The following is a 21,883-nucleotide window of genomic DNA, read 5'->3' as shown; positions in this document are numbered from 1 at the left end:
TTGTAATGGAACCTGTTTTTGCCTTTGAATGTTGAGTTTTATACGTGCATTTTTTGGCAATGTTGACAGGTTTTATTTTGACTCTGCATTATTTAGCCGCTTCAGAGTCTTCAGTCTGTTAAAGATAGTATTACTGATAGCAGTGCAATTTGCACAATGCCTGTTTTGTTTTTTTCTTGGAAGAAGTTATTAAAAAAAGTTTTTGATGCTAATATTGGACTTTTATTCGCTCATTCAGGCATCAATATTATTTCACTTTGTTACCAATATTTTTATATTTTTGTTTACATTTTATTTTTCAATTGTCTGTGGAGAGAGGACTGTAGGTGGTGTTCAATATTCATCCTGGGGCACTGATGCGGTTTTTGGGTGTCCTGTTTGTTTCTGTGATCACACTGTTTATATACAGTATTGTGAAGTTATACTTAGGTTTTATGGTGACTTCTTTTGGGATGTTTATTTCCTGCCTTTTGGAGGCAGGAAAGCAGACGGATCACAACCCCTTGTCAAAAGCAAGGGGTTTTGACAAGCAAAACCCCTTGCTTGTCAAGGGGTTTTGTTTTGTCTTTTCTTTAGTCGCTCCACAATAATCTTGGTTTTCTCCTCTTTATGTCTCTTTTTGGTCTCAGTATTTCATTCATCTCCCTCTAACACCATTTATAGTACCTTAAGCCAGTATGCCTCGGCCACTTAATCTCATTTCCTGGAATGTCCAGGGTTTAGGCCATGTAATCAAGAGGAAGAAAATTTTGACTTTTTTAAAGAAGCAAGAAGCTGATATTGCACTTCTCCAGGAGACTAGGCTATCTGATGTGGAACATCTGAAACTAAAAAGAGACTGGGTGGGCAATGTTTATTTTTCTTCTCATTCACAGAACAAAAAGGGCACAGCCGTTCTTATCAATAAGAAACTCCCCTTTACCCTTTTATGTGAGGAAAGAGATTTGGAAGGTAGATTTATTCTGATTAAAGGTTCAATTGCTGGCCAACTTATAACCATACTCAATGTCTATGCCCCTAATAATGATTCACCTAACTTTATTTTGCGAAGTCATTTTATTGTTTAGTCAGTATTGTGATGGTCTTGGCTTGCTGGCTGGCGATTTCAATTGCATAATGGATGCTGGTTAGGACAAATCCTCCATGGCACACATGTATCCAACCCCAAAGCCTCCTCTGCTCTTAAAGAATTATATTCAGATATTGGGTTGGTCGATGTGTGGCGTCAGCTGAACCCCAAAGTAAAAGACTTCTCTTTTTATTCACATCCTCATAACTCATATTCTAGACTTGATTATTTTTTTTATCCCAAAAACCTATCTACATTCTGTTCTGTCTTGCTCTATGGGTTCAATTGCCCTTCCATGCCCCTATTTATTTAAAATTTGAATCTATAATTAATACTGTGAGGACTCCCATCTGGAGATTTAATACCTCGTTCTTGAATAGCAACTCTTTTTGTACCTTTGTTAGGAATAATCTTTTACAGTACTGGTCTGATAATGAATCTTCTCCAGTTTCTTCTGCCATGATTTGGAATGCGGCCAAGGCCACCTTACAAGGACAGCTCATTTCCTATAGCTCTTTTCAGAAAAGAGTTTTGGAGGAAAACAGAAAAAAACTGGAGAATGAGGTGTCTAGGTTGGAGCATATACATAAACAGTTTCCTACATCAGGGAATCTCAAGGCATTAGTTGCTGCTAGGACCAAGCTAAATATGGACTATACTCTCCATGCCCAGAAGCTGTTACTCTATACTAAGCAGAAATATTATGAGTTTGGTAACAAGTCAAGCCGTCTGCTTGCCTATCAATTAAAGAACCAAATCAATGATCGCTCTATCAAAATGATAAGAACATGCAACGGGGATGTTACCTGTGATCAGTCTGCTATTAATAACACTTTCAAAGACTTTTATAAATCCCTTTTATACGGCTGGTAAAATCGAATCAGATATTGGTTCCTATTTAGATGGTGTTCTTTTGCCCTCAATTTCAGAAGAGGCTCGCTCTGCCCTTGATGCTGCTTTTACACCTGAGTAGGTCTGGGTGGCAATCCAGAATGGAAAGTGCCCTGGTCCAGATGGATTTCCACTGGAATTTTTTAAGAAGTTCTGGCCCGAGATCCATCCCATCTTTTTACCTGCTATAACCGATATCTTAGCAGGAGGTGTTCCTCCATCCTGGAATTTTGCCTCCATCAGTTTATTGTTGAAGAAAGATAAAAATCCCTTAGATTGCACATCCTATAGACCTATCAGTCTCCTTAATGTTGACTACAAAATTGTTGCGAAGGTGTTGGCTTGGAGACTAGAAAAAATTCTTCCCAAGATAATAAATCCCGACCAGACAGGTTTTGTGAAATCTAGATATGGAACAGACAATGTACGTCGTGCACAGAATGTCATTCATTATCTTAATCATCATAAAGACCTTCCTCTGATCATTTCTCTCGAAGCAGAAAAGGCCTTCGATTGGGTAGAATGGCCCTTTTTATTCTTAGTTCTACAGAAATTTGGCATGGGCCCTAATTTTATTAACATGATTAAAGCTTTCTATTTCAATCCAGTAGCCATGGTAAATACTAACGGTTTGTTGTTTACACTGTTGATTGAACCTTTAGCTGAGACTATTAGATCTAACCCAGACATAACTGGAATTAGGATAGGTGAAGATCATCATGTGATCTCTCTTTTTGCGGATGATGTCCTTTTATACCTGAAAAACCCAGATAGATCAATCCCGGCTGTACTTAGTTCCATATAGATAAATTTGGTGCTCTTTCGGGTTATAAGATTAATTTAGACAAGTCTGTCGCTTCTCCTCTCAATATCCCTCAAGATATGATGCTACAGCCTATTTTCCATACGTCTAAAAGAGGTTTCAAGTAGTTGGGCATCTTTATCACCCCTGATCTGAAAGACTTATTCTCATCAAACTACTCCCCCCTAGTTCAGAACATTAAAATTGATCTGTCGAAATGGTCCACTTTACCTATATCACTTCTCAGTAGGGCTAATACAATAAAAATGAATATTCTCCCTCGCTTAAATTACCTGTTTCAAAATCTTCCTTGCTATTTGTCCCTCACATTCTTTAAATCTCTTAATTCTTATATTTCCCGTTTTATTTGGAACAATAAGCATCAACGAATTAGGTTCTCCACTCTTACTAAACCCAAGCACTTGGGAGGTTTGTCTCTACCCAACATGCAGCTCTATTACTGGTCTGCCCAGCTTAAAATTATGTCAGACTGGTTTTCTAGTAGAGACAACTGTTTATGGCTGGGCCTTGAATCTTTATCATGCTGTTCTAGAAGGTTAATCTCTCTCCCTTTTATCAATAATTTAGATAAATTGGATTCATTGAAGGAAAACATGGTAGTTTACAGTACTTTGTTAGCTTAGCAAGACATAAGGAAATACCTGAATATTCCTCCCTTTATCTCAATTCGATCCCCCTTGACTTTGAACCCAGACTTACCAACTTCTATTAGAAGTATTGGCCTATTGAACTGGTCCTCTTCTGGTGTGAATGATTTCTCTGATCTGTTGATTTCTGGTTCCATTAAATCATTGAATCAAATCAGGGACATTAGCAACATCCCTCAAAAAATTTTTTATAAATACCTTCAAATTCGGCATTTTATGGAGTCATTGTTTAAGGTCCAATGCATTCCTTAGGGAACTGACGGATTTAGAAAATACTCTGGTTTCAACCAAATCTCCCAAGGGCCTGATTTCCAAGTTCTGTGCATCCTTACTCAGCTTTGAACCATCAAGCTTTGACTCTGTTAAGCGGCTGTGGGAACGAGATCTGCAAGTGAAATTCAGTCCTAAGATTGGCTCAAGATTTGCAATGGAACCTTTCCTCAATGTACTTCTATTTCGATACATGAACAAAATTTCAAACTCTTCTATAGATCCTATTAAACCCCTGTTCGACTCCAGAGAATGTTCGCTGACCGTTCCAATCTGTGCTGCAAATGTTTGAGGCATAGAGGTACGCTTTTCCTTCTATTCTGGTCATGTGATTTATTACAGACCTTTTGGAGGGACGTCCATTCTGTGACTGAAAAGGTTTTGGGTGTTTGCTTTTCCTTGTCCCCTATGTTTTACCTTCTAAATGTATCCCCTAACAATTTGGATGCTCATTCTAAATCTTTGTTTACAATTCTCTGTTTTCTTCCCAAGAAGTGTATTTTGTTACAATGGACTTCATCAAATGTCCCCACAGTAAATATGTGGCTCACACAGATTTCTGTCATCCTTCTTTTGGAAAAGCTGGCCCATGATCTTAATCACAAATCAGACACATTTTCGACACTTTGGGGTCCTCTTGAGTCCTTTCTGCTTGGTCCCTAGGATTTTAGTATTTTACTTCGTTTTACAGCTGTATTTTTTTCTTGCCTGTTTTTTTTTGTTGTTTTTTTTTGTTTGTTTTGTTTTTTCCTCTTCTCTCTTGATGGCTGTGAGGTGACATGGACTGCAGGAGGAGACTGACACCTTGTTTCTTGTTCACGTGGGGTATTTTGTAGTTTTTTTTTGTTTTTGTTTTGTTTTTGGGGTTTTTGTGTATGTGTGAGGCGGCACGGGTTTCTCTTTTGTTCTATGTGCTGTAACTAATCTAAAACTAAACTAAAATAATAATAATAAAAAAACAAAAGTTTTTGTCTAAATTAAGGTGAATTCATGGTTCCTTTTTCCACATAATGTAACCAGTAGTGCTTATGATAAAAAAAAAATTACTATGTGATCGGTATCGGTGATCGGCCCTCATGAGTGATCGGAATTGGAATCAGCAGGAAAAAACCTGATCGGCACATCTCTACAATCTAAACATGCAGACCAATTTCAATTCAATTACATGCATTCCAGTTCAACCAGATATTCCAGAAAATCTGCAGATTAATAAGATGCTATAAAAAAAAGACTTTGTTCTGCATGAGTTTAAAAAACAGAGCTAAAGGTTAGAAGAAGTGATTCTTACCTCGAGGGTGATACACCAGTCCAGGTTGTGTTCCTCTGTGTTCCACAAACACACCTGCCTGTCATGGCTACAGGTGAGGAAGATGCTCTGAGAGGGGTGAGTAGCAAGACCCCACATCTCATCTAAATGACCCTGAAATACAGGGGGGGGCGTAAGAGAGAGAGAGAGAGAGAGAGAGAGAGAGAGAGATGCTCTAAATGGAGCTGCTTGGTCCATTTACCTCAAGTATGCAAACAGAGCAAAAGGAAAAGTGAGATTATGAACATACCTGAACTATGGCAACAAACCCATCAGAGAAAGAACCTCTGAGGATTGCATTTCGGGTTGTACCAACCAAAAGTCCCTCATCATCCACAACAGCAACGGTGCGGACAGCCCCAAACTTTTCTGGAATCTGAACATAACGTCCCAGTTAGTTCCAACATTCCAGGCATTTCCCTCCCATGGGGAGGATGCTTCACACTCCAGATGTAACACAGACACACACAGCTGCAGATCACCTCACACTCTCTCTCCGGAGCCAGGTCGGCGCTCCAGCGGATGATCTTGCGGTCCTTTCCCCCTCCGCTGAGCAGAGCTCCACACTTCAGGGTGCACAGGGTAAACACACTGCCTTCGTGTGCTTTGATTGGTCGCACAATCTGATAGGTTTCTGTTTGAAAAGCAAAGTGGGAAAGGAAAACGTCAGGTCAAAGCTATATGGACTATTTCATACAGTTAATATTATGCTATGACTTTAAGTAACATAATATATATAAAGAATGAAATCCATAACGTAATGTCATCGTGACTTTAGGATTCTAATATAAAACTGAATTTGCTAAGGTTCTCTTGTATTTTTTATTTTTCAAGATTAGCAGACAAGGTTTTATAGCCAGAACCTTCCTGTTAGCATGTTAACACACTGACCTTTGGCCCCTTTACCAAGCGTTTTGGTGTCTGCAGCAGACTTCGCCCATGGCAGGATGTTGCCTTCAGAGTCTCCGGTCAGAACATCTCCAGTTAGGCTGAACACAAAGCAGTGGATGAACTTGGGCTTCTTGTATTTCTGTAAATAAGGAAAAAAAAAAAAAACTTTTACAATTTGACTGATAGTTGAGGTTATTTTAAATTATTTCTATTTGCTAAAGACAATGATAATGAGAGAATTTTGTTTTATTTCTCCCCTCAAAGTCAAACATTTCCTATGCCTTAAAACCATTTAGGAAAGCCCAAAAGATGATGTCATGACTTTGTAGGCTTCTGCGTAGCATTTCAGCTAAATAAAGCTGCACCTATGGCCAGAGCTCAAACTAACTCTCTACTTGTGTGGCACTGTGACAAAATGAAACCAAATGGGCCAGAAGTGTGGTCTTCCATGAATCTGCTTCTCCCAGATGTCTGCATATGGCACGTTCATCTCTTGGAGACATGTCCTGTGGTGTGATGACACCAAAGTTCATGACCATGTAGGTCCATCATTACACTTGGAGAAAAAGCAGGAAGCTCAGTTGTAAAGTTCTGCTGGTGCACTTCACAAAACAGATGGCATTGTGTCTGATAAAACCAACTTCTAATCGATTGACAGCAATATAGTAGTATTGTTGTCAATCGATTGCTGTCAATCAATCGATTGATTGTCAATCAATCTTTCTCCTAGTACTCAACAGCAACTAAGGGAAACATACTCAGTTTCCCTTAGTGCACATGTAGTAGCATGTGCTAGTCCAGATCTAAACATGAAAAGTTGACAGCGTCATTTAATGTCAGATGGTGATGAAAAAGGTGCCATACATTTTAATACAGGCTTGAAGTTTTGTATTATTGTCCTTGTTGATGAAATGAATCTGTTCAAAATAGTCCTGATGTGTCATACATCCTCTTTTAGACATGAATAATGTTTGCCTTTAATTTTCAGTTCTCTTTAAAAGGTCTTCCTGCTTCCCTATTCAGGCTCAAACTGAGGAAGCTGCAAACAAGATGGAAGCTCTCACTCATCACCAACCACTAACACAGAAAACCTGTCAGGACGACGTGACCGGAGACAAGCGGAAATCTGAGCTTACTCCGAAGATGCCTTGTTTCTTGGTGAACTGCCCTGCGCTGAGTGTCCAGAAGTAGACGTGGGATTTCCCACAGGTGATGATGTTGTTACTGTCACTGGGGTTGAAGTCCACAGCAAACACAGCCTCATTGGTCGTCTGCACACAGGAGCACAGGCAGGTTCAGCTCAACTACAGCAGAGGGACACTGACCGTCGGTCAAGTCTTCACAGAGTGAAATGCAGCAACATCAGACATCAAGCATACAGGTTTGGTGATGGGATCTGTACTGATGTAAATGTGAAGTTTTCTAAACTTTGGTCAGATCAAACTAAAACCTGCCACCGTTGAATAAAAGCCAAGAAAATAAAACATGTTTAGAGTTCACCACTAGCGAAAAAGTGAAGTTGGAAAAACCTAAAACATGCAAAAAAATTGGCACTAACGTCCACTGACGTCAAACACACAGAATTATTTTAGAGGGGGTTCTTGTCAGACGAGGCCAAATCAGAACTTTTTGGCCAGTGGGGAAAACCCTACGAGTGACAGAAATCCAGTACATTATGTTGATCAGACTAAACCCACTTTGAAACATGGTGGTGGAAGCATAATGCTGTGGTTTTGATTTCCTATAAAAGGGAATAGAAAACTTATCAGGTTTGCTTATAACACAGCTGGAGGTACAGCCTACAGTATAGTCTATTTATGTGTTAGAATTGGTCCTATTCAAAGCTCAAACTTCAATAATATTGAGAATTTGTAGTAGGATGTTCTCCATCTAGCCTGATGTAATTATTTTGTAGAAGGGTGGGCAGAAATCTCAGTCTGGAGATATGCAAAGCTGGTAGAGTCAGAACAGACCTGCAGATGTAACTGAAGAAATACCCAATAAAAAACAAGCAAGCATGTGGTTGTTATATGACAATGTGAGATTTCAAGGGTCTGAATAATTTTGAGAAGTGCACAAAAAACAGTTAAAGATGTAATTTTTCCACTCAGTTTATAAAGAAAAGAACCATAAAGATTGCAGTAAAGTGCCACACAAAAAGCCTCATTCATGCAGGGAAGAATGTGGAGAAGAAATGAGAGCGGGTGGAAGTTTGCTGTTTCTGTGTGCTGTAACTCAAAGGACGGGTCCAGTGTTGGACTGCAGTCACAGGCAGGGAGACTTTTTTAGATCATGTACATTTGTCAACACCCAACTATAAAGACACACATAGTCACACAAAGAATTTGCCAAATATTTATAGAGTTGCCATGACAGCAATGCAGAAAAATGATTCCCAAGAAAGTTGAGTAGTTTGGGGCAAAAAGCCCATTTAAACACAGCAGAGCCCCTGCCCCATCAGAAGGCTGCACATATGCCATCACCCTCATCCCTCTGGAGACGGAGGTCATTTATAACGCACCAACACATTCCAATCACTTTATTTTACACGGCACAAAACTTTGTGACTCTTTCTGATTCTGTCTGAAGATGGATGGATGTCAGAGTTTAACATCCTAAAGTGATTCAAACATTACATGGGATGGTTGCCAACCTTTGTGTGAATTTTATGTCATTGTAACCTATTAGGATAACATTAATGAACATTAAGATGTTCATTATCGTTCTGCGTAAAAAGATCTCAAATTCATCCATGCTAAACTGGATAAATGCCAGGGTGGAATTCAAGAAATGACTAGACATGCTGCAGAGAAAGAGCCTGCACAGGTGAAGAAGTTTGTTAACCTGAGTCACACCTTGATAAACAAAGCCATTATAGACAATAAGATAATAGAAAAGAAGAACTTAATTAAGAGGTGATGTAATTCCCACGGGGTGCCTTATTTCCTTTCTGCATTGTGAGGACAAATTGAACTCCCCAGTGTGCTTTGTTTTGCATTTCTCTTAAATGTTAAAGGTCGTTTGGCTTTACAAGTGTAAGATGAGATTCTGCAATCTGAGATGACAAAAAAAGGATTTGGAGAAAAAAGAGGAATGATTGAACTAAACAAATACTTTGCAAGAATATTCAGTTTGATCAGGTTAATGTTGCTTACCAGCAGTGGTGTTTCTACTGCTGATAAGCAGGAGAAACACCACTGAGATGTACCAATGGACCAGGTTTATTTTAATGGGGGCACAGAACAAAAGAACAAAACCAAAAAAACAAAATCAGAGTAATATTTCATTGTTTGATAAATGAAGCCAAAGAGCCACTTGCAGTTCCAGAGTTTCCTGATGTAGCAGATGAAAACTGTGACCTTATCTTGGTACGGCTCAAGCTAAAACCGCATGACCTTAATTTTAATTCATTATTAATACACAAATTATTGTAAAATGTAAAGGATGAATTAGTTATGGTTTATGTGCCAAAGCATTTCATCACATGGCATATATGTAGTATTAACTCTTCAGTCAGGGGAGTTGGCCCGTGCTTACCAGAGTTATCTTTGAGGGTGATTATTGTGCTGGTTGTTGTTTGTCATTATTTAATTGTTTTGTTATCTTTAATGAGATAATTGTTACTCTCTTGTAATGGTGATTCCTAGATAAAGTGGAGGTCACAGACGTCAAGTTCAACTGCTGCTTTATCTTCAGCAAGTAAAGGAAAGTGTCATTTAGGACATGAAAAGCAACCAAACTTGGTAAGAAACAAGAAAAAAAGATTTTAAGGAAATACGGAAACCTAGAATAAAAAGTAACAACTAAACATTTTGTTTAGTGTGATCTCTCCAAATTCCCTGAAGAAGAATCTCTCTCTAGAATCAGAGAGATATTCTCAGGGGTTAGAGAGCGAGATCTAAAAGTGGTTTTCCAAGTTTTGGCAGATGATTCTCTAACTTACTCGCTCTTAAGAAAGAGTGGATGTGTTTGGATCAGTTGCTGCAGTGACTCTGAGATATCAAAGTCTGGACTGGTGGAAAATGAAGCTCAACTTCACAGTGTTCTTTGCTTACCTTTATCTCTGCATGCTTGGTCCCCTTGGTGCAATCCCACACAGACAATATGTGTTCATTAGAGTCATCAATCACACAAAGGAAAGTTCCAGAGTCCTAAATCGTTGATTCAAAACAAGAAAATACATCATAAATATGAAACGATTTCAAGAGCACAAACATGCCTGAAAACTCAGATTTGAATTTATTCCTCTTCTGACTTATGTAAATATTGGTTTGTGTGTTTTTCAAAAGTTGTGTTTGTATACGTGTATTCGTCTGTTTGAACAAATCCTGAGTTTGTCCTACTTTTTAGCTGAGACCTGGCACAAGCAAAGAGTCAGAAATGTCTTGTCCTTTTCTGTGGGAGCCTGTAGATGTTGGAGAGTAAATACTCTGTAGAAATCTCTGTCACATATGTTAATATATTTTTACTGTTGCCGTTTTTCGCCACAGTCAATTTATCTTTTGATTGTTTGTTAAATATGTTTTCATGCCATCATTACAATTTCTAATTCCATTGGCAAGAAGTGCAAACTTTCAGGCTTCTTTTTATTCTTCCATTGCCATGGTGACTCGTGCATTGATGAGGACTTCTTCAACACGCTCGCTCAGGTTCAACTCCGAGGTAACTTGACTCAGAATAGTGTTAGCTAGTTGATATCTCCTGTTCTGTATCACAGAGCTGGGTAGGTTTACTCAGAGCTTGTTAACCCGGCTTTCTGAAACGTGGCCCCGAAGTTTGAATCTGATCAACAGAATACTTTTTAATTTAAGGGAAACTAAGTCCTCCTCTCACCACATTAAGATCAGCCGACGGTTGTGATTGTTAAAATGCAGTTAGTTCACATTAGCCTCGTTTCAGTATGAAAGCAATCATGACACATCCTACGTCCTTTTTCATTAAAAAACTAGATTTTCCCTAAGATGATTTTCCAGCAATTGCTTGTTTTTGTGACATTGTCACAATCTTAGAAATTTGTATTAATGATATATGTGATTTCTAGGCCTCCATCATCAGTTTCAGCCTTACCGAATGATCTTGGTTCATTTGAACATTTCACCAGTTAGAGGACATATCTTTTACTCATATATATCATGCAATCCTGATTAACATGACAACATCAAGACATGAGTCTGAGCAAATTCAAAGTAAAGAGCAGTTTACAGTTACAATGTAAACTAAAACAACTTACAGCAATGGAGAAAGCCAACGATCCCACTCCCACTCCCCTCTGGAAGGTTCCGAGGCCTATTTGCTGCAGGGTGACCAGGGTAGCAGAGTCCCATATATGAACACATGCCTGCATTGGCTAAAATAAAACATGAAAACATATCATCCACAGATCAGAACAGATCAGATCAAACTTTATTGTACCCTAAGGAGCAATTTGCTTTGCAGACAGCAAGGACAATCACAGATAAATACATAACATAAAGAAAAAAAATACACCACACAGCATCCATATAGCATTCAGAACAATTATATTTATTTTATGTAAGGCAAAAATGTATTCAAATTCCCATGTAGGATATATTACTACATATTCCTGATTGCTAGACACAGGCTCAAGAGCACAGAGAGGCCAGGTCAGTGGAAGGGCAGCATGTTTCTTCCAGCCTCCTACAGAGGAAGCAATGTTTGAAGCAGATCACATAGCACTGACACAGGACAATGCAACATCAGCCATGACAGGGTTGCTATTGGTCAGTGATGACCTCAGCAGACATACAAAGACCTTGTCTGCTGCCTTCAGCAACACCCACAGAAAGTATCTGATGTCCACTCCGGTGCATACAGTAACTGAGCCTTATGATATATTTCTGTCAGTATGTAATTCCAGATACAATTTTTGGTGTGATTCTAAAGTCTGCACTTCTGGATTTCACGATTTTGAAATGTACCAACTAATTAAATGTGTTGCTTTCATTCATGTGTTGTTTTCAGCATCATCCAATATTACTGCAACAGCAGTAGTTACCTTTCCATCTTTATCCACGCCGGCTGTCTGTCCAGATGCCACTCTAACATTGTCAGGATGAACAGCAAGACTGCAGAAAAGAAATATTTTCATTTACTTCAAAACCTTTAGAAAAGAATCCAGAGAAGAAGAAAGAACAAAAATAAGTGCATATGTAGTGACTTGTGTCCGGATCCTATTCAACACAATGAAAACATGCTATCATACAGATAAATTGCATAGTTTGTGTCACGTATTTGAGAGTGTTCATCATAGAGTGGATCTGGTGGCTCTGCTCTACGGGGCTCTGGATGGGACAAAATACCTGTCACCATCGTTACAAATGGATTGGAAACTGCAGCATCAAGAACACCATCAGTGAAAGTAATAATAGGATGTAGTGTGCCATGTTACTGCACAGAAACAGTTGATTCTGATGAAGTATTGGGCTTTTTATATTCTTAAATTAATTACACCGCCAACAGGGATAAATGAAAACTTGATGAGGACAACCCGCAGTCAGAAGCTCTGAAATCCAACCAGATCACTGATGTGGGTGTTCATCAGAATCCACATCAGTTTTTAATGTCAGAATGTATTATCAAGCTGTTCAGGCTGCAGAAAGTTTCTGCTTTACAGAATAACTCCTTAACATTCAACACTCTGCTCTCCACAGCACGTTTTGTGACCAAATTTTAATTGAAAGACAATAAGAGCTGCGTCATCCAAGAGCTATTTTACAGCTGAGTGCAAAACACTGTCATAGATTAGTTTTATTACATCACACAATCATAACACGCCAAGCCCAAACAGGCTTACAGGAAACCTAATCTAAATAAAGAAATAGAATCCAGTTCATAAGCTGAAGGTCATATGAGTTAACATTCATTCTGCTGTTAGATTCTTTGAAAATTAGTAAACTAAGATTATAATCAGAATATTTTCTTTAATCTCTCCATCTGATCGTGCAGCCTTTGACTGGACTTTGAACTCCTCCGTAGTTGAAAGTAATCTAGAGTTAACCTGTCATTCACAGGTTGTCATTCACAATGTGAGAGGACCCAAATTTGGGTCCTCTCGTGAATTACAGGTTAAATGTGAGGCTATCTGAAAATCATGAAGCCAATTATCTCAAAAATGAAAAATCATTTTAGAGCCTGACAAAGATCATATTATCTCTATCATTTCTTGAAATATGAAAAACTAGAACTGAAAGAGGGCGAACTTCCCTTTCTCATGATGGCAGCAATGCTTGTCTGCATGCCCACTTATTATAGGGAGGTTATCTTAGTAAAGTGATTTAACAGGTCAATTAGATTTTTTTTTCTCCAACTTCACTAGAGCCAAATAATCTGCTGCTTGTTCTCAAACAAATAACACCTATTAAAAATTTATTTATGAGTAGAATTTAATAAAGTATGGAATTAGGTCACAAATCTGTACAAACAGTTTCAGATCTGGAAAAAACATTTTTACAGCCTATTTTCATGTCATCCCTTGGCACTCTGTTAGTACTTCAATAAGGTCATAAAGAGAATAATCAGTGTGATAACACACAGCATTTAGAAGCAATCAACATTTTCAGCATTCCAGTCTTTCTTCAGAGAACAGGACTGACTCCTTGTCCAGGGTAAATGCTGCCTGGCTAAGCAAGACAATGACTCTACTGGTCAGCTGCCACTGCAGGTCATCCAGCATGCAGACCATGCTGATGGAAATGGTTTCCAATGGTCTGACATGACACTCGGGTCCAGGAGTTCAGAGGCATCCATCATGCAGTTCCACTGGGAACTGATCACAATGAAGTGGTTATCAGTGTGGGATGTGGCTAAAGGTCGTCCACTTCTACGGCATTCTGTGACTCTGACAGTCTCTCTGTATCTCTGTTGAAACTGAAACTCTAAGCTCAGCAATCTGAGAATGTTCACCTGTAAAGGTTATAGTACAATTTAGGTTCATCCTGAAACTTCACCTAAATCAAGCCAAGCATCCTTTGCTTTTTGTGAGAAATAGATACTGTCAACATGGAAGAACATAGAATATCACTTCATGTCAAGTCAAATTAACCCTCTCATGCATGAACTATGATATGTCAGAATTTTTTTCAAATTTTTTTTAATTCTCTTAAGCTTAAGTCATAAAAAAGGTAGGAATTTAAAAAATTTTTTTAGGTGATCAATTGTAATTTTCTCCAAATATAAAGTTGTTAGTTGAAAAATACATGAGTAGTATTGTTCTTTAGGGGTTATCTGATGTCACAATATTTTTTTTTAACTGCAAGAGTCTACAGTAGAAGGAGGGCCAGGGTCAGTTGGCATGCTTTCTGATCTGTTGGCCATATTGGATTTAACAAAAAATAATTTATTGTATTTGCAGCCGATGGCCAGTAGCTGGTAGTGTATTTTATGATGCATTAGTGTCCACTTCAGTGGTCTGTGTGCATTTATAACATAAAAATCCATAAGAAGCACAAGAAAATGTATTTTAGATAGCTGTGCACTGTAGTGACCACTATGCATGAAAGGGTTAAGAGAACAAAGTTTTTCCTTGATCATATGCAGAGGATTGTTTAGTTTTACTGACCATCGGACAGAGTCGGTGTGTTTGCGGTAGTGGCGCTGCGTGCGATTCTTGATGTGATAGAGCACAATGACGCAAGCAATGAAGTAAACCGCTTCACCAGAAGGAAGGAAGAATAAGTTAGCACGGCAGTCCCGTCCCCGGTAACCATAGCTACGGACAGGGTTAAGGTGGCGACACTTAAATTTTGCAATGCAATACTACATATGATAAACCATTCACATATTTATCACAATGTTTAAATTATAAGCTGTACTTTAGATTAGTAAAAACTACTCTAAGTTAATTAATGACACAGACTCTTATGCTTAATAAGATCTAGCCTTTTTACACATCAACTATAGGAAGGCTGATGTACCTAAAATTAAATTCGTCATCCCTTTGATGAAGGCGCTGAGGTCTGCTGTATCCTTTATATGTTGTAATAAGAAGGATAGTTGCAAAGAAATCCTCCAGGCTTGGCTCCACTCTTCCTAAACTTTGTGGGTGAATGTTTTAACGTTTTAACAAACCAAAACTTGCAGGCCACAACTATGAAAAAAAAAAAAACATACTTGGCACATTATACCGTTACTATGGGTTACTTCTGCAGGTTTTGGCAAAATACATGGCATTATGAACAGCTCCCAAAGCCAGTCAGGTTGGATGGAAGACGAAGAGGGATTTACATTTTTTAGCATCACAGAATGTTTATATATAAATATTTACACCAACTGAGGAATAACGTCACATATAAGAGATTTGGGGAACAAGGTATCGAGGGCAAACCTAAATACAGCATGATGGGGCATGATGACAAACTGTCGAAGATTTGATCAAAAGATTCTTCAGCAATACTTTGGATTAAGGGTGTGTACACTGGTGTGTATCCTGTTTTTTTGCAATTGCTTTGATTCCCAATTGATTTGCTAGGTTTCTGTCAGAACTATGCAGGACATATGTTACATTAAAGGTGGAAAAAAATAATAAAACTACATGATTTTTACATCAGAAAAACCTGTATTTACACTGTACACTTTTTACATCCTCTGTATGAGATCAGTTCTTTCCACAGCATCACATCTTTCATCCATCAACGGAGTGAAAGAAACCAGGTGTGAATGTAACACAAGCCCAATAACATAAACACACAGCTGTGTGGCCCTCCTGTGGAAGGATACACCCAGTCCAGCTCCAGTCTCTCTGAAGGCAGCTCCATCTTCAGGTTGTCATAGTTCTGGATGTTGGACGGGACGTACATGGTGATGGGTCGGCCACGGATGAACATTTTAATTGACTGTTCTGGATAAGATAATAGAGAAATAAGATGAACTTTATTGTCCCGACAGAAATTTGTCTCATGTACACACTCTGGATGCTGCATAACCCAAAACCATGACCATCATATTACATCCACACATAAAACTCACTTTTATAATGAATCTATTTTAAGAGTAATAACTACGTAAAAGAAGTACTACTCAAGAACACAAGAAAAAAAAACAAATCACAATATAAAACCTCTTCTGGCTTTGCTCTTATCTGATTGCTATTGTCTGATCATGTTAATTAAAGTCATTAATAGACTCAGGCGTCTATTAATGTTTTCTAACATGAACAGAATTAGGTATTGAAACTGTTTCTCAAATATTTCAATCCCCATGAAAAAGGATTTACATAAATTCAGCAACGTTATCTGCACATTTCAGATTCATTTCTCCTTCTAGGCAGCTCTTCTGTTTAGTTCAAATTAACAACATATATAAAGGGTATAAATACTATGCAGATTTGCAGAAACTACATTTTGCATTACTTTGACTGCTGGAGCACACTATGTACAAAGATGATCTAGCCTCATCTATTATTCTATTTTTTTTTTTTTTTTTAGAAATTATTAAACTTTTCTATCCAATGTACAGATGTGGGGTGTAGTTTTAAAATAAAGGAGGCTAAAGCAGAATACCATAACGTTATCAATATATTAAAAGGCTTTGTTTGCTTCCCTCTGTGTGCAGACAGAGAGCTGTATTATGTAATTTCTGTTGTACCTTGGCTGTAAGTTCCTCTTCTTGAGCCGGGTGAACCTGTGTGCACAAGAATGCAAAAACTTAGCTTAAAAAAATGCAGTTTACATAAAGAAGCTTTAAATATCAGTTGACTGTAAATCTTAACTGACCTAATATGGAAACATCTGTAACACACTCATGTATTAGCAGTAACTTCCTGCTAAACAGAACATCTTAAATGTGACTAAGCAGAGAAACTGTTGGTGCCAAGACCAGATCTACTAAGCGTGTTTCATTTATAATTCATCTGCTATGAAATTCTTGATAACCGAGTCCTTTTAATATGGCAGCCAGTTATTAGTGGACAAATATGGTTACTTTTTATTTGAGCTGAGTTCTTTAAAGCAGTTCTTCACTTCCCCATTAATTAACCATAGCTGATTTAAGACAGTCCACTAACAAATCTGTACAAAAACATTGATGTGCAAACAGGCCGACTGACTAGTAATTTAGTTTTGTAAATTAGACCAAAGCGGTGCATGATTATGAAGTGGATGGAAAATGTACTTTTTCAAACACGAGTAGGAAACCTTCCACTCCAATACAGTGCAATGTGCTATCACCTGTGAATATAAAGTATAAATCCAGCCATTCTGTTTCTGTGAAGGTCACAGAAGTTTGACAGAAAATCATTAGAATGGTGAAATGTGTTGCAGACACATGAATGATGCAAACTCTAAAGCATACAAGCACAAAAATAACAAATGCAACAGAAAACACTGCAAACACCAAATGCTGCAATCACAGACAGCAGAAGCAAAAACCAACAATCAAAGAAAAATGCTCCAACTGCCGACAAATTGCTGCAACCACAGGAAGCAAAGGGGAAAATGCCGCAAATAGCAAAGCCATAAACTCGCTCCACAACACAGAAATACTCCAGGCCTCTAGGGGGAGTCGACCACCAAATCATGTGGGACCAGACCTTCAAAGACAGGATGTCCAGAAGAAAGAAGGAGGAATATGTAGGGAATGAAAGCTACTCCAGACTCCTGGGAGTGATCTAGAGGTTTGCATTTTTGTGGAGCCAGTTTTCCATCATTAAGACATCACTAAGACCAAAGAACACATCAGTAAGAGGACTACAAATGTTACAAGACATGATCATCAGAGAAGCAGCTAAGAGACTGACGGTAACTCTGGAGGAGTTGGTTTAGATCAAAGCATATTCATGTGTTGGAATGTCCCAGTCAAAGTCTAGACCTAAATTTAGTAGGTGAGAGTTTGTGGGAATTGCAAGTAAAAAAGGGGAAACTTTCTGGATAAAGGAGATATACCCCAAAATAACTGCAGGCAGTTCTGGTGCCTGTTACTCAGGGAGCCGAATGGAACACAGCGTTACAGCAACTTCCTTCAAATCATCTGTTACTTTGTTGGTTAGTATGTTTCACTATGAATTATCCTTAGAACACTGAGGGCATTGTTCAGATGGCGCATGAGTTACATTCCAGACGAAAAGTCAGAGGTTCAGTTTGACCTCCATTTCACCAAGTGATGATCACAGTGAGAACCTGAAACCTACATTTCCCACAATGCATCGACTTTCTCTGGTAGAGAAATGGCCCCTCTCTGTTTACTGCTGCCAATGTCAACAGAAGAGACCTTCCTAAAATAAATATTTTCTTTGCTCTATTGTGATCAAAACCAAAACTTGCTTTTCATACCCATCTTTTTACTGAAAGATGGGTATGAGGAGCTCAAGATGAGGTCAGAGTGAGAACATAAAAACGCACGTTGGCAGCCTACACTGCAGAGCTAACCATCCATCAACCTGCTGTGTCAGTTGGATCAGCAGTGGCGCTCAGCTAACCACAGCGGATATGATTCCAGTGCTGCACCCACACATCCTCTCTCCATTCCCAGCAACTCGCATGGAAAGGAGCAAGTTAGCAAGTTGGGGCGGCTGAAATTCTCAGTAAGTGACATAACTGAGTCAGTTCCCTGGATTTGGAACAGATTAGAACTCTTCACTCTGTTAGTTTTGGTACGGACGCTAACTTACTGGCTGCTGAATTAAGAGAATCACCTCACTCTCAAACTACAACCAGTTTGCGTTGAAGAAGCAACAAAAGAAATTCTATTAATATATTTAATCTTAACCAACAGTAGCAAGATCCTTGAATTAGAAAATCTTAAAAAATATATGTATATATACTGCATCGGCCTGTGAAGACATACATTGCTGAATGAGCTGTTTATTTAAAATCATAATCAACACTTTGTCCAAATTACCCATCATGAATTAGGATGTTTGTATATGGGGAAGGTTTTAGGTGGGATTCTTCAGGCAAAAAGTTTGTGTGCATTTTCGTTTTCTATAGATGGTTGTAAAATGTCAAAATACAGAGAGGAGGTAGGCAATATCTAACCTCCAAAAATAAACAACTCAAGATAAAAAAAAACAACTAAACACACACAAAAGAAACAAAGTATAACGATAAAGCACGGACCATACTTATTACTAAATGGAGAGCAGCTGGTCTGTTATTGGACAGTGTGTATCAGTTTCTTCAGCTCATGTGCAAAACTTACTAAAATATTCCAGCTTCTGTGTTCTGAATATCCTCAACTGGTCTTCAAGCTGACATTAACTGTGTTCCCATCGACAATTTTTTATGTGCATTTTGAAGTATCATATTCGGAAAAGTTGATGAAACAGCAAAATCTGGTGTGCTGTGGTGGCTCAAGGGTTCAGCACAACCCACATATAGAAGCCTCAGTCCTCAACTCGGCCGTCGCAGGTTTGATTCCCGGCCTGGCGACCTTTGCTGCATGTCTTCCCCTTCTCTCGTTACCCTTTTTCCTGTCAATTAACTATCAAATAAAGGCCACTAGAGCCAATAAAACCTTTTAAAAAAAACCCAGCAAAATCTAAAATAAATTCCTCAATTTAAAAAAAATGAAAATAAAAAAAGGTTTTTACGCTGGCTTGAGGTGGTTTTTGGGATTTCCATAAAATTTCTATGACAATTGTATTCAAACCCAGGTAGAAAGACTAGTAACACTTTACAAAATGATTTGTGTAAACTTTGTTTTCAGAGTGAAGCTCAGTGTTACTTCCAAAGGAGTTTTTGCTGCAAGTCAGCTTGATAAATGCAACAACTTCTCTGTGCGCCGTCACCCAGAGATGACTGACAGACAGACGAGGAGGAGCAGTGAGCTGTGATGCTGCAGGCTGTTCAGAGGGAGAGGCTGGATGGAGGGGGATCTCTCTGAGTTCGACAGTCTGTACTGAGAGAGATGTAGCTTTTCTCATGGGTCTTCTGAGAGACAGCAGGATCTGGACCGAACTGTGGTGAGTCGTGACAGGCAGCCAGCCAGGTGCCTGATTTAAAATATTACTGACTTTTCAGTTTTCGGTGGGCCCACCAATCAGAATGAGTGATGAACAGCTATTTACTTTAACTGAGACCTAAGAATTTTTATTTGTGTTTGGGACTGTTCAATATGTTTTGGTTTAAATTCAACTGAGAGTTTAAAAAAAAAAAAAAAAGAAAAAAAGAAATGAAAGTCTGTTTCTGGTGTCTAAATTTGTTCATCAGACAATATTCTATTTTAGGATAATAACCTCTCTTATTTCTAACTTTCCAGCCAAACATATAATCTCTGGGGATTATTGTTAGTTTTTTTTCGTCCTATGTATATCCTACAAAATTTGTATGCGAGATTTGATTTTGAAGTTTATTAAATAAATACCTTAACTACAAAGTCTCATTGGCTCAGGTAGAATTAAGTTGAGCTATATTATATGTAGATATGTAAATATGTAAACAGATCAATGTACAATGTACATAGACAACTTTCTACAACTAAGTAGTAGAAAAACAAAAAATATATTATGAATGAAAATAATTCAGAGCAAAAATATAGAGCAAGCATGCCTATAGAGGTTGCTTTCCAATCAATCAACAATCTGAACTTGGCTTGAATTTACTAAGATAATAAATGTTTATCATTTTGTCAGTAATATTTCTCATTGTGGAATGATGGACTTTAAATGATTGGATAAGGACTTTATGACCACTCAGATTAATATGTAGCAACGGCTGCTTGTTGAAGATCATTGCTGACGTCTTTCCTACTTGGCATTGTGACAAAGCACACCTGTATGTGCCACAGCTGCCAATTGCCAACCCTCCTGCTTTAATGGAGGTGGTCCCACCTGCTGATGATCAATTCATTCACTAGCAGCACCAGGTTGCTACTGAAGCAGCAAAGGTGTACTTAGTTTTTAGACATGTTTTTATTTTGGCTCTAGTTTGTGTTTTCTTTTTCAACATGAGGTTAGATTAGATTTAGGACCTAATCATGTTTATGTCTTGGCATCTATAAACCAATGAACAGAAACAGGGTGTACTTTGGTAACAAAAACGTTCCACAGCCTTACCTGCACTGGCTATCAGCTCCTTCGCCCGGCTGTGAAGAGAAGAGAGAACACACCCAGATGACACACATGAAACCACTTCATGAGAACATGGTGTGGCTCTGTCAGCATCTTCTTATAGAAAGGGAGTTTTATGTTAAATTTACACAATCAGCATCCCAACCAACTGTCTGTTGCAGAGGACATGTGAGGAAAGAGTGAGCGGAGTCAGCTGTAAGTGATGGCGGCGTACCTCTCCAGGCTGGGGGAGCGGGTCAGCAGGTTGGCAGAAGACGCAGCCTTCTTGTCCAGACGCTTCCTTTGCCTCTCTGGGTTCGCCAGCTTCTCGCTGTTTCTACGAACCCTACAGCGGCACAATGCAAACAATGAGCCTTCAAATGAAAACACTTGCACTGTAATTTCTCAGACAAGATTAGGATTTTCCCCAATGGAGGCATGCAAGGTGCTGCCGGCATGATTACAGGCATGCTAAGACAGAAACAGGAACAGCTGTTGTAATTTGATGTAATTTAATCAGGTTTGATAAGAGCTTGTTACAAAAAGTCAGAGAGAAGACGTGTTGATCAGAGTTGATCAGCATAAGATCAAGGCAAGTTTATTAAAGCAAAACAGAAAAGAATTTTGCAGCTTTTAGTTTGACAAAAGTTAACAGAAACTCTCTTGCTTCAACAGTCCAGGTCATGTCCATCTGAAAAACGTCCTTACTGAGTGAACCATGTGCTCTTCATTTTCAGATTTCAGGTGAGAATGAGGAATGATTTGGCCCGTTTGGTCCGTGCATTATCTGGAAGGCAGATTGTCTCTCACACAAGAGTCTAGAATATTTTGCTCTGAAAATGCACAGTAGAGATAGCATAAAATTCACATCACGATGTGAAAACCATTTTTCCAACTGTGTTCATGGCAATTTGGATGCAAATGCGGAAAAAGGCTATATAGGAACATAGGAATAGTTTTACATCTTTCAAACTATTCCTATGTT

General features: G+C 38.5%; 1 protein-coding gene across 2 annotated transcripts in view; it reads right to left on the bottom strand.

Annotated features, from left to right (window-relative positions):
- eml3 (EMAP like 3) overlaps positions 1–21,883 on the bottom strand; it is a 58,235-nt gene that overhangs the window by 8,982 nt on the left and 27,370 nt on the right. For both annotated transcript variants that reach the window (XM_015047157.1, XM_015047166.1), the window contains 13 exons: positions 21,134–21,244; positions 20,905–20,933; positions 16,500–16,535; positions 15,633–15,753; positions 14,476–14,625; positions 11,914–11,983; positions 11,128–11,244; positions 9,953–10,048; positions 7,034–7,168; positions 5,898–6,036; positions 5,489–5,640; positions 5,257–5,382; positions 4,989–5,120 (listed from right to left, as the gene is read on the bottom strand). In XM_015047157.1, the coding sequence (XP_014902643.1) occupies positions 4,989–5,120; positions 5,257–5,382; positions 5,489–5,640; positions 5,898–6,036; positions 7,034–7,168; positions 9,953–10,048; positions 11,128–11,244; positions 11,914–11,983; positions 14,476–14,625; positions 15,633–15,753; positions 16,500–16,535; positions 20,905–20,933; positions 21,134–21,244 (1,414 nt within the window). The remainder of the gene's footprint in view (positions 1–4,988; positions 5,121–5,256; positions 5,383–5,488; positions 5,641–5,897; positions 6,037–7,033; positions 7,169–9,952; positions 10,049–11,127; positions 11,245–11,913; positions 11,984–14,475; positions 14,626–15,632; positions 15,754–16,499; positions 16,536–20,904; positions 20,934–21,133; positions 21,245–21,883) is intronic.

The sequence above is a fragment of the Poecilia latipinna genome, unplaced genomic scaffold (assembly GCF_001443285.1).
Source record: "Poecilia latipinna isolate Pla-1442-1.1 unplaced genomic scaffold, P_latipinna-1.0 Scaffold40, whole genome shotgun sequence".
In the NCBI taxonomy this organism is placed as follows: domain Eukaryota; kingdom Metazoa; phylum Chordata; class Actinopteri; order Cyprinodontiformes; family Poeciliidae; genus Poecilia; species Poecilia latipinna.
The sequence above is the reverse complement of the archived record's forward strand: the minus strand, read 5'-3'. Positions and strand labels throughout refer to the sequence as shown.